Genomic DNA, 15,049 nt, shown 5'->3' with positions numbered 1-15,049 from the left:
AAATTAATCGTTTTAAATCAAATTTTAATAACGAGAAGTCGAAACATGATTTTCGTCTACCTATATTACTAATATAAATTGCAACATTTTATTGTAACGAGAAAAAAATGTAGTAGAAAAACTAAGTTAGAGGTATCGTCCACTTTTGCGTCTCCGTTACTGGATTTTAAACCTGTAGTCGCCTACTTTTGTACGTTTAACTTCAATTTTAAAATACCTTTTAAAAAGATAGTAGTTTCTTATTTAATTAGAAAATGATTTCTCTATTTAAAAATAAAAAATCTGATTTTTTAAAGTTCAATATCATTTTCGCTCTTACGAGTCGTAAATGGTATTTCAGTGTCGTAGAAAACTTTAATACTAAAAACATAATTTCCAGAACTTAAAAATTATTTTCTTTACACTTTACTAAGTGTGCAATTTATATGAGCCCAATCGGTATGACGATCCTCATGTTTTAGATTCAATCGAGTTACTAATATATGGTAAAACTAACAATTAAGGAGCACAAATATATAACATACATATTAAAATTCCAAAAAGAAAAGAAACATGGATAGTGAAAAAAAATTGTAATTTGCACAAATAAAATTGCTTCGAAGGGAGACTTTTATCTGAGACAACAATAATGTTGGAATGGAAATTGCAGGAAAGTAATAAAATCAACAGTAGAATTGAAAGGGGTAGCAACAAATAACTCTAAAATATGCATTAAATAATTTGCATAAACACTTCAATGGAGTATTTATAGCCAATTCAAATTCTAAAAAACTCCAAAATCGTGCAAAAATGGTTGGAATCGTGGAGCATTATGTTGAGAAAAATATGGAAATTCAGAGATTGGGCGTAATGACGGGCATCACAAGGCTGACGGTCTGCCCGTCCTGATGCTTGAAAGAGGACTATGAAATGTGAAACCATGATGAGCGTTAGCATGACTGACGGTCTTCCTGTCATGGTGTACGAACCTGCATTGCTTGTTTCTGCTTTGAAAGGCCGATGATCTGAGTGTGAAGGACCATGAGGGGTGTCATGGCTTGCTGAGCTCGTCATATCAATTTGAACTTGGTATTAATTCACTGTTTTCTTCGTTTTTTCTTACAGAGGTTTCTAAGTGATGTGTACCTAAAATACATAAAACAATACCAGCATAACAAAAAAAAAAAGCGAGACAAATGACACTAAAACGTTTGAAAATCAAGTAAAATAAAATTGCGTGTTATCAAACTCGCCCACACATGAACTTTTGCTTTCTCAAGCAACTTAACTTGCATACAAAAAACACGAATGCAACATAACATGAAAATGACTCGTGAAAAGCAACAACACTAGTCCTCATACGTGGTTACAAATTTGAATTGGTTAGAGGTTAATTCCATAGATATTAAATTCAACACCAAAAATATTGTAAAAACACAAACATCAATCTGCAGACCAAATTTGAATCGGCATAATTAATATTCTTTCCATTCCTTAGTATATGCTCTTTTTGAGTGGAAAATTTGTTTTTGGGTGGATAAATTTAAAATATAGTTAGTATTAAATTATTAAATTGAGACCTAATTAAAACGTGTGGTACTATTAATAGAGGTTGGTGTTTTAGGGATCATTTGGGGAGATTTATCACAGGAGGTGTATCTTGGGATGTATGTTTACTTTCGGTCATTGAAGCCGAAGCTACCACCTTGAAGGAAGCCATCCAAAATGCCATCTTTCTTCGTTTATCTCATGTTACTTTTGAAAGTGATTGTCAAACTGTAAGTAAGGCTATTTACTCTACTCATGTAGGTTCATCTGAATTTAGCCTTATCATTAACATTATTAAGAATTTGTTACTCCTGTTTCCGAACTTTGAGGTAAATTTCATCAAACGCCAAGCGAACTTGGTTGCTCATACTCTAGCTAAAGCGGCCAACTCTTGGTCTAGACGTTGTTTCTTTAATTTGATACCTCGTTGTATTGACAATTATTTATTAAATGAAAGTCGTTAAGTTTGTTTTTGTCAAAAAAGATTATGTTTTATAATTTTATATTTGTTTTCTTTTAATTATATTTCAAAATTTGCGTAAACTATTAATTCCGAACAATGGATGGTTGAAAAGTTTGAAAAAGAATTTAAAGTATGTTTGAATGGGTGGTATAGGATGGAATGAAATGGAAGAGAATGATAATTAATGATAATTAATGAAATTTAAAGTGCAAAATGAGGTTTAATCCCGAAAAATGCACCTTCGGAGTCCGAGCTGGCAAATTTCTCAGTTCCTACCTAACGGAAAGAGGAATCGAGGCCAACCCGGACAAATGCAGAGCCTTTTCAGAATTCTCAATGCCGAACTCCAAGAAATCCATCCAATCCTTAAACGGCATGCTCACATCACTGTCCAGATTCGTAGCCAAATTAGCCCAGCATGACTAATATCAATAATTTTATTAGAAATAATAAATATTAAGAGTAAGAGATTCATGATTTTTTTATAAATAAAAAGCTTAATTTTTTTTTATGTTTACATTTAAAACATATTTATTTTATTTAAATAATAATAATGAATTATTTAAAGGTATTTAATTAAAATAACGCGAATAAAAATGATAGAAAAGAATGACAAGGTAAAACCTACTTAACGTTTGAAATTAAAAATTGACAAATTAAAATTTAAAAAATATAAGCTCGTGCTAAACTATAGTTATAATTTTTTTTAGGGTAATGCTAACGAGTGTCCCAGGAGCACCGGTTAAGAGATTAAAAAGGTAAGTTGAACATTGTTTAATAAAGTAAAAAGATAAATTTTTTTAACTAAAATATATGTAATCAATGTATGAAAACATATATAATTACTTTTTTGAAAAATATTGTGTATATTCAATGCATTGAATATACATATTTTCTTTATTAGGAATGCTTAATCAGTGCCCCTGGGGCACTCGTTAGCATGACCCTTTTTTTATTAGTATGAATTTTAAAGTTATAATTTATAAGCTAATTTATTGATGTTATAGAACAAACATTAATAACCTGTTTGAATTTACTTATTTAAATTTGTCTATTTATATAAATTTTGTGTAGTGTTTGAGAGTCTTTGTTAAAAAAAGTTTATGATATTTTTAATAGAAAAATTAAATTTATTTTGAATATTTTAAAATAACTTATGAAAACAACGTAAAAAAATATTTAGTTTTTTTTTATTTTTATTATAAAAATAATTTATTTCTAAACACTTATTTTAATAAATACTTATATTATAAACTTCAAATAAATTACTTATTCAAATATGCCTAAGTTTATAATTATAAAGCTTTACCGATTTCTATAAGAGCATTGCTAATGGTGCTATTCATTTTTAGGTTTTGTGTATGACCTATTGAGCAACGTCATCTTGAAACAACTCATTCATTTTTTACTTCAATAGTGCAACTCTAAATAACCTATATTGGATCTCACAACTTTATTTTATATATAAATATGTTATTCATATTAAATAAAATAAAATTTAAAACAATAATTTAAATTATATAAATTAAAATTAATGTAAAATTAATGTAAAATAAATAAAATTGTGAGACAAAAATTTAAAATATTAAGAATAAAATGATAGAATTGTGAGGGAAAAATATCATTACGAGAGAAAATATGAGTATAAAATTTTAATTTGATTCTATTTATAATTAAATCAATTATTAAAAAAAAAAAATTGAAAGAGCAGTTGCACAATGCCTAATAGGAAGTTCATATAATATTTTTTTAATCAAAGTAACCGTAGCATTGCATTGCTATGTTCCACATGCTGTCGAACTCCAAAGGCAATATATTTCAATTTCATGTGTGACAGCTGGCGAACAAAGCAAAAGAAACTGCCGCTGGAGTTGTCTAAGGAACTATTGTAATCAAACAAATTTATATATAGTTATTTATTTATATCTGATAAGTATATGCATCTTTTAAATAGACGTGTTTAAATTATGGCATTTAATTATTTAAGTTAATTTTTTATGTAATGTGGTTATTTTGATGTCAAATATAGATCACAGTTTATAAATAGCGTCATGCTAACGAGTGCCCCCGGGGCACTCTTTAAGGTTTCCAAATAAAGAAGATATTATCTAAATAAATTAATCATTTCAATTTTCAATTCATTAAATACAAATATTTTCAATAAAACATAAATTTTGTTACTTAAAAGAAGTCAATTATTTCTATTTTTAATGCAATAAATACAAGTATTAATAACAAAACATACCATTTTTTAACTCTTAACCAGTGCCCCTGGGGCACTCGTTAGCATTGCCCTTATAAATATTAGAGTATATTTTAAAAATAAGAACTTTTTATTAGTTTAGCAAATAAATAAAGCAATAATAATTTTAAAATATCAAAAATAATAAATTTTGATTAATTTAACAAATAAAATAAAATAATTTTAAAAAATAAAAATTATTAGTTGTGGATTTTTTTGCGTTTAGTGCATTTTTCTGTGCGGTTCTTTTATTTACTACGTTTTAACCTGGATTTTTCTTTTTAAATGTGTCCAAAAGGTTCTTTTATAAGAAAAAAAAAACAACCAATTTTTATGAAAAGCTTGAAAAATACATGACTTTATTGAGAATCCCATTCCACTATAAAAATTTAAAAATACCTTTTAAATTTCCGAAAATATTTTTTCAAACGCAACTAAGTCTCACCAAAACATTTTTTTAGATGAAACACTTTAAATTTTTTTTAAAATTGAATTCGAAAATGTACTTTTGAATTCATTTTATATTTCAGATTCATTCTTAAATAAATCACACATTTATTTTATATAAAAAAATCAAAAATATAATTCAAAAATATACTCCGAAATCAGAAACAATAGCAGGAGAAGGTGTATCACATATGTATGGCAAACGTTTTTATTTAAAAGAATTACTACATTAATTTTAAAATTACTCTCCGACACTCAAATTATAAAACATTTTGATCATTTCACAATAATTAAGATAGATGAGGGTTACATTTACTCTAATAGTAAGTTATTATAACTTAATCCAAATCTAGACCATTGATTCTTTTCAATCTAGTGGTTAAAAATAATAAGTAATTAAATGTGGAGAGAGAAAACTATTACTTATTATTTTTAACCATTAGATTGAGAAGAATCAATGGTCTAGATTTGAAGTAAGTGATAATAACTTATTCCCGGAGTAAATATAACCCTCCTCATTAAGAAATACTTATGGAAAAATGAAATGATGTATGACTTTACAATAATGTCCTTGAATAATTAGTATATTGAAATACAAAATTAAAACAATTAAAAGAAGAAAGACAAATAAATAATAAAAGATATATTAGATAAATACTCATTAATGATGTATTAAAATTATAAAATAACATGAGACTTGCAACAAAAGATAGGATGAGTAAGTTTGGTTTTATAAATGAGGATAATTGTGAATTTTGTCATGAGAAAGAGAGTATACAACATCTCTTCTTTGATTGCTGCGAAATGAAGGTAATCTGGGCTGGTGTATTGAATTGGTTGGATGTGCATCATTCCCCTTGTGGATGGGATTGGGAGGTAGAGTGGTTGTTAGCTAACTGTAGTAAGAAAGGTTGGCGGTCTACTGTGCTGAAGGTTGCTTTCACCGAAACTGTGTATATGTGTTGGCTGTATAGGAATTCTAGAGTTTACAAAGATAAGAATTTAGAAAGGTATGAGAATAGAGGTATAGAAAAGGTTATTATAGAGAAAATTGTCCATAGATGTTGGAGGAAATCGAAACTACGTGAGTATGTTGCTCCTTACTTGATGTAGGTTTCTTTTTTGCTAGGTGCTGGACCCTCGGGGTCGCGTTGTACTGAATTGGTTTTAGATATATATAATATTTTATTTCCAAAAAAAAAAGAATTATAAAATAACTTATAATTTGAGACAAATATTTTTAACAAAGTGACTTATAATTTGATACACGAGACACATGTATTTTCTAAATTTCATTATTCAAATACAGATTTTGAGGAGGCCGGTAAATTCAATGAAAATTCAAAGATAACTATTTTGGGCGCTTTCGCTTATTTTTTGGGTTTATCAAATTCTCTCATTGCCGAACTTACAGGTGCTATGTGTGCAATTGAGTTCGCCAATGAGAAGGGTTGGCACCATCTCTGGTTGGAAACAGATTCTATGGCGGTGGTCCTTGCTTTCAATCCACCTTTTGCGGTGCCCTGGATTATTCGTAATAGGTGGCTTAACTGTGTCCATATTACTAGAAATAGTCTTTTGTAGTTTCGCACATTTATAGAGAAGAGAATAGCTGTGCAGACTCCCTTGCTAACTTAGGTCTTACTATCACTGACTCGGCTCATTATAGCTCTATTCCTCTATTCTTGAGGGCAGATTTTGTAAAGAATAGGCTTGGTCTGCCTTTCTTTAGGTTTTCTTCTTAATTGTGAGGGTTTTGGTTTGGTCCCCCCTCTTTGTTGTTATGTTTCTTTTTCATTAATCTAATCTTATTTAAAAAAAAAAAAGATAACTATTGAATCAGGATTTAGTAGAATTATTAATTTTGAAAAGTAGTATTTTCTAAACTAATCCAGATTTTGAGGGGACATGTACAAGTAAATTCAAAGATAACTATTCTACACTAGGAGAAAGTAGAAAGGAGGAGGAATTGGTGGAATTCAAGATTACACTTTCGGAAATGTATTTTATTTTCGGATTAATTTTGAAAATGTATTTTTGAATTATTTTAGTGTATTTTATTTCTGGATTAATTTTAAAAATGTATTTTTGAATTATTTTAGTATTTTATTTCCGGATTAATTTTGAAAATGTATTTCAAAACTATTTTTTTTACAAGACTAAAGTGTAACTCATTTACGAGAAATTTTTGTATGAAAATAATCGTAAATTCATAATTTTAGGCACAGCCAATAAAAATAAAAAGAAAATTTTGAATTTATTTTAATTTTAATTTCTTTTTTAATTGAATTTATGGAATAACTAATAAAAATAAAAAGGAAAATTTTGAATTTATTTTAATTTTAATTTTTTTTAATTAGACTCATTAAATGGTTGTGATTACGAAAAAAGAGAAAATGTTGAATTTATTTTTTAATTAATTAAAATTTCATGATTGATTGTGTACAAAAGAGTAATTAATTAAAATAATTAATTAAAATTTTATGATTGATTGTGTAAAAAAAAAATTTTTATGTCTGTGTCCTTGTTGCTATGAACCTTGTTGTCGGTTCTGAAAGCATGAACAACGAAAGAATATTAAAATAATGCAAATTTTCATATCCAAAATAGCAAGTAGAATGAGTCAAAAGATAAGCGCATCAATAATTGCATTAATTTTGCTACTACTACTGCGGTGACAAGTGCACACTGTATATTATATGACTGTTTTTATAGACAAATACAGGAAAAGCCAACCCTACACAATGCCCTTCACTGGCACAAAAAAACAATGGAGGCAAATTCTACACAAAGGAATTATCAGCTATTAAGCAGTTTCAAATCTAAGATATCCCCAAATATTCATATACATTACTGACGAGATCAGTACACCTGCAGATACAGCAAGAACAGCAAACCACTTGGACCGATTCGAGGATGGCTTTGATGTGTTATGGGCCCTTTTGCCCATTAAAAAGTCTTTCCACCCCAAGGTGGATTCTGTCGGAGATGTCTTCTCTAGTTCATCCACATAGTTGGTGTCGGAAATACTCGCAACAGTAGCAAGATTTTCTGATACTTCCCTCTCCTGCAAAATAGATGATTCGCTGGCAATGATGGTTTCTGAGTTATGGTTTTCGGGTGCACAACTCTCATCTTTTCTCGTCTCTTCGGAACCTAGGGAACGCGTCACAAATCCTCCCAATCGTATTCTCCTCGGTGCACTACCCTGTGCTTGCATCACTGGAATCATGTTTGGCTGTTCATTTCTTCCTTGTCGAGACCTTATCCTGATACTAGTGTCCTCATTGACAACAGGATCCAAATTCCTTGATTGCTCATATTCTGATGTACAACTCCCATCTTTTGTCGTCTCTTCAGAACAAGGGGAATGTGTCGTCTCCTCAGAACGAAAGGAATGTGTCGTCTCATCGGAACCAAGGGAATGATTCACAAACCCTCCCAATCGTATTCTCCTTGGGGCACTACCTTGTGCTTGCATCACTGGGTTCATGTATGGCTGTTCATTTTGTCCTTGTCGACTCCTTATTCGGATTCCAGTGTTGTCGCCATGGACAACGGCATCCAAATTCCCTGATTGCTGATAATCATTGGTCACAGTGGGCGTTTGGCCCATACTAAAATCGGTTGAAAATGTCATCTGGAAATTGTTCTGAAACGATCCTACATCGCTATTGTGCAGAATAGCCCCCTCGGGATAAGCATGTGATGCTTGCGGATGCTGCAGCATACAATCAGATTAATATTATATATATGGCATTTGCAAACCGAGCTTAATATACTTGTACATATATACATAAAAGTTTGAGTTTTCAGGTGTCACTTAGAGAGGGCAATCAGCTTAAGAACATTAACAGGAAAAGGGTTAGAATTAGAACTGTCACTAGGTGTTTCGAAACTAACAAATGTCATTCTGATGACAAAAAACAATAAATAAAGGGATCAGAGCTGCTGCTACTAACCGTCATATTGGCCATTTCCACATCTGAAGCACTGCATGGCCCACTGTTCTCATCATCAAGATAGATTGAATCACAGAGATCGTCCCAATTAATAGCCGAGTTCAAAAAGTCTGAATCATCTGTCTTATTTGTATCATATTGAAATAATTCATTGTTGGCTTGAAGGTAAAATTCTGGTGGAAAATGTGCATGGGGTGGGGAGAATAATTTATCATCCAATGGCTCCAATAATGGGTCATCAAATATGCCAAAGTTCCACAACGGGTCCTCCTGAAGTAGTTAACATCAAGTATGGTTAGGAAATCAACAAATTCAGTGAATTTAAATCAATAGAGGGGTCATACAAATAAAACATAAAAGAAAAAGAACAAAATAATAGATTAAAACTCAATTACAGTTATCCCATCTAACCTCTGCAGCCGGTATTTCTCCAATTTGATACTGTGCATCAGCAGGATTACATGCTTCGCTATAGCAATCAGATGGGGTTATAACATTAGATATTGCTTCCCCGGAGTTTTCAGGGATATCTGGTAGGTGCTTATCATCCTCTGTGGCCGGTGAGGAAGTTACAGGAACCATATTTGGATCAGACTGTATTTCTTCTGGAGAGTAATGGGCGGTCGCAGGAGTTGAGGTGATCATTGGAGTTGACGTAGTCATAGGAGTTGAGGCAGTCTGCTCGATTTCACCACAGTTTGAATTATTGAGACTCTCATCCTGCTTCTTAAACAAGCGACATAGGACATATGGGTTCTGGCATAAGTCAAATCAACCAAGTTGAAAAGTTAACAACATATGATTGTTTAATTATTCATAAATTGAGATAGCTCTACATTAACTAGAACACGATAAAGGTTCATTAGGGTGAAAGTATACCTGTCCAGGGTTAGTACCATCAAGCTCCTTCAAGGTAGGCCTATACTCATGCATAACCCAATGGGTCCTCTGCCCCTTGGGAGCACGACCGGCATAGAAAACAAGAGTCTTCTTCATTCCAATCAATATCGGTCCAGACTTAATCATCCTATCCTTACCCGTCGCCTTCCAATAACCATGCTCCGTCGCTCTGTTCAACCTATTCCCATTCGGATACTTCCGATCCTGCGGACAGAAGAAGAACCACTCCAGATCCTTGTTCCTCACTACAGATAAATCTACAATAAAGGAAAACCCATAAACCCATCCATCAATAAAATCACAAAATTTTCAGCCAACAAAAACAAAATCATCCTATCAATTACCATAACATAAACATAACCACATGATCTAACCATTCAGAATTAATTTCCCCCAATTTTCATAAAAGTTAAATCTACAACAAAACCCCCCACAAACTCCATCGCCAACAAAACCATCAAAACCTAGCACGGACAATCCGAACACGACCCCGACACTGTCACAGTGACACAGGTAATAATGAAAAAAATAAATAAATCAAACAAAATCACAAGTGTCTGTGTAGATGTCGTCACCGAAACCAATCAGACACGCACGCTTTTTTTCGGAGGTGTTAGTGCTACATACATCAAAACAAACATCACAACTACATCTTAACATTCAAATTAATTTCCCCCAATCTTTCCATACAAAAACTCATAGCATGCTCAATTACACAAAAAGAGTAAAAGAAAAACAAAATTAAACTAAAACACTTCTTAATTTACACATCAAACACAAGTAATCACACAATCAAAATGCCGTTGACTAAAATTAGAACTACTCCAAATCTTGAAAACAAGAAACATAAAATTCAACAAACAGAAATCAATTTTACCAGGCAAATCCCAAGGCTCCCATTTACAAACATCAATCTCCCGGATAACCCAAACTTCATCACCGTTTCCGTTGATCTTAAGCCTGAGATAGTAATCAACTAGCTCCTCGTCGGTGGGACGGAACCGGAAACCTAACGGCAGCTTGTTGAGAGACAGTACGGCCAACTCCTCCTCGCGCGGTGGCGGTAAGTACTCGACGACGGCACCCATTGTACGGACGATGAAAAGCGAAAGGGAAAGTGAAAGAGAGAAAAAGGGAGATTGAGGTTTGTATAGTGAAAAATATTTTAGGGATTTTAAAATGGTGTTGTTAAATTTTTTCTGTTTTGGGTTTATATATAGATTAAAAAATGAGTAGAAGTTGCTGAGAAAAAGGGAGTGTGGTGAAAAAGTAGAAGTTGCTGAGAAATAGTGATTGTGTTAAAATCGAGGGAGAGGATATACTGGCTGACTGACGTGTTATATAGAAAAAATTTAATTATATGCACTTTATTGTATTATTATAAATAAAAAATTTAATAATATATATATATGGACTCTTATGCATTATCAAATTGACAAAAATATCTTCGTGTTCGGAAAGTATCTTTTTGTTTAACATGCACACAGAATTTTTCGTAGATGTATCTGTAATTAAGTACATGAAATCTTTCATAAATACAGGCTCTAAACTGAAACATGTGAGTTGCCCTACTGTATGCCTCAAAGAGGCTCTAAACTACATGTATATACGGTATCTAAATTAAAAATAAATTTTTAATTTTATAATTTAAAAAACATTAAACGTATGTTTTATGTAGTAATAAACTTAAACAACTTAATAAAATGTATTAAATTGAATACACATTATTCACACGGTATGAAATATTTAATTTTTTTTAATATATATATATATATATATATATATATATATATATATATATATATATACTTTATATTATTAGTAAAATATATAATAATATACTTAATAAATAATTCAACAAAATTTACTAAATTAAATACACTTAATTTACGCAATGTAAAGTATTTAAATTTCTATAACTATTATATATATCAACTTTTTATTTTATATTATTACTATATGGCAATATATTTAATAAAAACTTTAACAAAATATATGACTGAATACGCGGGATTCACACGGTGTGAATGTGAAGTATTTAAATTTCCTTAACAAAATATAGTTTTCTAGAATAGTTGTTTCTATAAATCGCTGAATTTAGTGTTTTAGTGGTCCCACGTAAAGTTAAAAGTAATTTTTAATTTTAATATTTAAAAATAAAGAGTTTATTGATAATCAATTAATAATTTCTAAAGTATCTTTTATAAATCATAGATTGAAAATAGAATAGTCTCTGTAGCAAAATTTTATATTTTATTAAAGAATTAATACTACTTTACCCCCTGCCATATAAGCGAGATTCGGTTTACCCCCTTTTAAAAAAAAACTTATTGGACAAACCTTGCAAAATAAAGATTCCATCAATATTGACCCTGATCAGTTTTTTTGGCCAAGATTCTTAGAATCTTGCCTACGTGGCATTTTTGGTAGTGCTGACTGTACAACACATAAGCAATGTGGCACAGTCAGCACTGCCACGTGGAATTTATTTATTTTTTTAATTTTTTTTTGAATTTTTTTTTTAAAAAAAATTAATTTTTTTTAAAAATTAATATTTTTTTTTAAAAAAAAAATATTTTTTTTTTGAAAAAAATTTAATATTTTTTTACGTTTTTAAAAAATATTTGACAGTACCTGCGGATTTACGTACGCCTTTAAGAATACCTGCGGATTCACCAACGGATTTGACAATACCTGCGAATTTACCTACGAATTTGACAATAGCTGGGGATTTACCTTTAAAAATACCTGCAAATTTACCTGTGGATTTACCTACAAATTTGACAATACCTGCGAATTTACCTGCGAATTTGACAATACCTGCGGATTTACCTACGAATTTGACAATACCTGCGGATTTACCTACGGATTTGACAATACCTGCGGATTTAACTACGAATTTAAAATTACCTGCGGATTTACCTTTAAAAATACATGCGGATTTACCTGCGAATTTGACAATACCTGTGGATTTACCTACGGATTTGAAAATACCTGCGAATTTATATATAATAAAAATAAATTTTAAAAATAATAAAAAAAAACAGTAAAACAATTTTGGAAAAAAAATTTAAAAAAAAATTAATAAAAACGTTAATTATTTTTAATTTTTCCAATTTTTTATAATTCTTTTTCAATTTTTTTATAATTTATATAAAATAAAAAAGTAAAAAAAATATTAATTTTTTTTTAAAAAAATCAACAAAATTAATTAAAAAAATTTAAAAAAATATTAAATTTTTATTAAAAAAAATTAATAAAAAAATTTTTCAAAAAAATAAATTCCACGTGGCAGTGCTGACTGTGCCACATAAGCAATGTGCTGTACAGTCAGCACTACCAAAAATGCCACGTAGGCAAGATTCTAAGAATCTTGGCCAAAAAAACTGATCAGGGTCAAATTTGATGGAATCTTTATTTTGCAAGGTTTGTCCAATAAGTTTTTTTTTTAAGGGGGGTAAACCGAATCTCGCTTATATGGCAGGGGGTAAAGTAGTATTAACCCTTTATTAAATTAAGTGATTTTTTGAAATTTTAATATTCAATTTTTTTTAATAAATTTTTTTAAATGATATTTTAAAAATAATTATTAAAATTAAATTTTTCTTTGAAAATTTTATGAAAATTTCTCTAAATATTGTTTTACACAAAATTTTGGCCTGTTTGTTTTGAATTTTTTTTAAAAAAAAAATTTGTGCAAAAAATATTTACAAATAATTTTTTATAAAAGTTTTAATGGAAAATTTGACTTCAATAGTTATTTTTAGATATTTTATCATTTTATTAAAATTCTTTTTTATATCAAAATTTAAATAAATCACTTATTTTAAAGTTATTTCAAATAATTTTTTATAAAAATTATTTGTGAGATAAATTTTTTTTAAAAATTTGTAATTTTGACTATCTTTTAATCTTTAATAATGTATGCTTATGTTATAAGATGTCAAAATTAATCTTTCAATTTAGAAAAATCGAATATAAAAAGACTTGTAATATTTAAAAAAATATTTTTGTAAAATCAATTTTTTAAAGTTGAAATAAAAAGACCCTTTATAACACTATAAAAACTATTTTCTTTCAAAATCAAAACAAACGGGCCCTCACTCGATCTCAAAAAGAAAATCTCAACGCCTAGTCACCTACATAATTTCTTAAGTTCAATCTTTAAATTAAAATTTTAAACATATTTATCATACATAATAAAATAATATAAATATAAATAAATTTGAAAAAAAAATTAATTACAATATAAATATATAACAAACTAAATGTAGAAATGGCAAGCAGACCCGCAGATGCGGAGCCCACCCGCATCCGAACCCGAGTCCATGAGTTAAAACCCGAGTTGACTGGGTTTGAGTTCGGATATCACCCGATATTTCGGGTGCGAGTTTGGGTAGTGTGAAACTCGCACCCGAAACCCAAAATCACACCCGCTTATATATATATATATATATATATATATATATATATATATATATATATATATATATATATATATATATATATATATATATATATATATATATATATAGGGGACGACTCAAGTGAGAACACTTGGTTATTATGAGAAATGAGAAAAATGAATCACGACCGTTAAATTTTGATTTTGTTGATTTTAATGGACTGGATTGGTTTTTCTTTCTATGTTGATTTAAAATAAATACTAAGGATCATAGAAAGAGAAACCAATTCAATCCATTAAAATCAACAAAATCAAAATTTAACGGTCGTGATTCATTGTTCTCATTTCTCATAATAACCAAGTGTTCTCACTTGAGTCGTCCCCTATATATATATATATATATATATATATATATATATATATATATATATATATGAGGACGTATCTTATGAGAATGAGTAAGTTATATGAGAATGTAAGAATGAATCTGAACCATTAGATTTTAAAATAAATAGTGGAGATTATGTGTCATTGTTTTTTCTCTCTCTTTCATCATTTATTTTAATAATGGAGGAGAGAGAAAAAAAGGATTGGTCATATAAAAATGTCATTATATATATATATATATATATATATATATATATATATATATATATATATATATATATGTGTGTGAGAACACTTGGTTATTATGAGAAATGAGAACAATGAATCACGACCATTAAATTTGATTTTAATGGAGTGAATTGGTTTCTCTTTCTAAGATCCTTAATATTTAATGGACTGGATCTTAGAAAGAGAAACCAATCCAGTCCATTAAAATCAAATTTAATGGTCGTGATTCATTGTTCTCATTTCTCATAATAACCAAATGTTCTCACTTGAGTCGTCCCCTATTTATATATATATATATATATATATATATATATATATATATATATATATATATATATATATATATATATATATATATATATATATATATATATATATATATATATATGAAAATGAGTAAGTTATATGAGAATGTGAGAATGTAATAACAACCATTGGATTTATATTTAATGGTTGAGATTAAAAGATTTTTTTAAAATTTGATTAGT

At 29.2% G+C, this 15,049-nt stretch overlaps 1 protein-coding gene across 1 annotated transcript; it reads right to left on the bottom strand.

Annotated features, from left to right (window-relative positions):
- Positions 1-7,298: 7,298 nt before the first annotated feature.
- On the bottom strand, positions 7,299-10,765 carry LOC131620706 (NAC domain-containing protein 62-like). The gene is made up of 5 exons (XM_058891854.1): positions 10,419-10,765; positions 9,521-9,798; positions 9,053-9,397; positions 8,642-8,911; positions 7,299-8,400 (listed from the first exon to the last, which is right to left on the bottom strand). The coding sequence occupies exons 1-5, from the start codon at positions 10,627-10,629 to the stop codon at positions 7,486-7,488; spliced, it is 2,019 nt and encodes a 672-aa protein (XP_058747837.1). The 5' UTR covers positions 10,630-10,765; the 3' UTR covers positions 7,299-7,485.
- Between the last annotated feature and the right edge of the window lie 4,284 nt (positions 10,766-15,049).

The sequence above is a fragment of the Vicia villosa genome, linkage group LG7, assembly GCF_029867415.1.
Source record: "Vicia villosa cultivar HV-30 ecotype Madison, WI linkage group LG7, Vvil1.0, whole genome shotgun sequence".
NCBI classification, from domain to species: Eukaryota; Viridiplantae; Streptophyta; class Magnoliopsida; order Fabales; family Fabaceae; genus Vicia; species Vicia villosa.
The sequence above is the reverse complement of the archived record's forward strand: the minus strand, read 5'-3'. Positions and strand labels throughout refer to the sequence as shown.

Coding starts and splice junctions, on each gene's coding strand:
- LOC131620706 (XM_058891854.1), bottom strand. CDS start 10,629: ATGGGTGCCGTCGTCGAGTACTTACCGCCACCGCGCGAGGAGGAGTTG. Junction 9,398..9,520: donor ATGGTACTAACCCTGGACAG/GTATACTTTCAC, acceptor GACTTATGCCAG/AACCCATATGTCCTATGTCG. Junction 8,912..9,052: donor GAGAAATACCGGCTGCAGAG/GTTAGATGGGAT, acceptor TAACTACTTCAG/GAGGACCCGTTGTGGAACTT.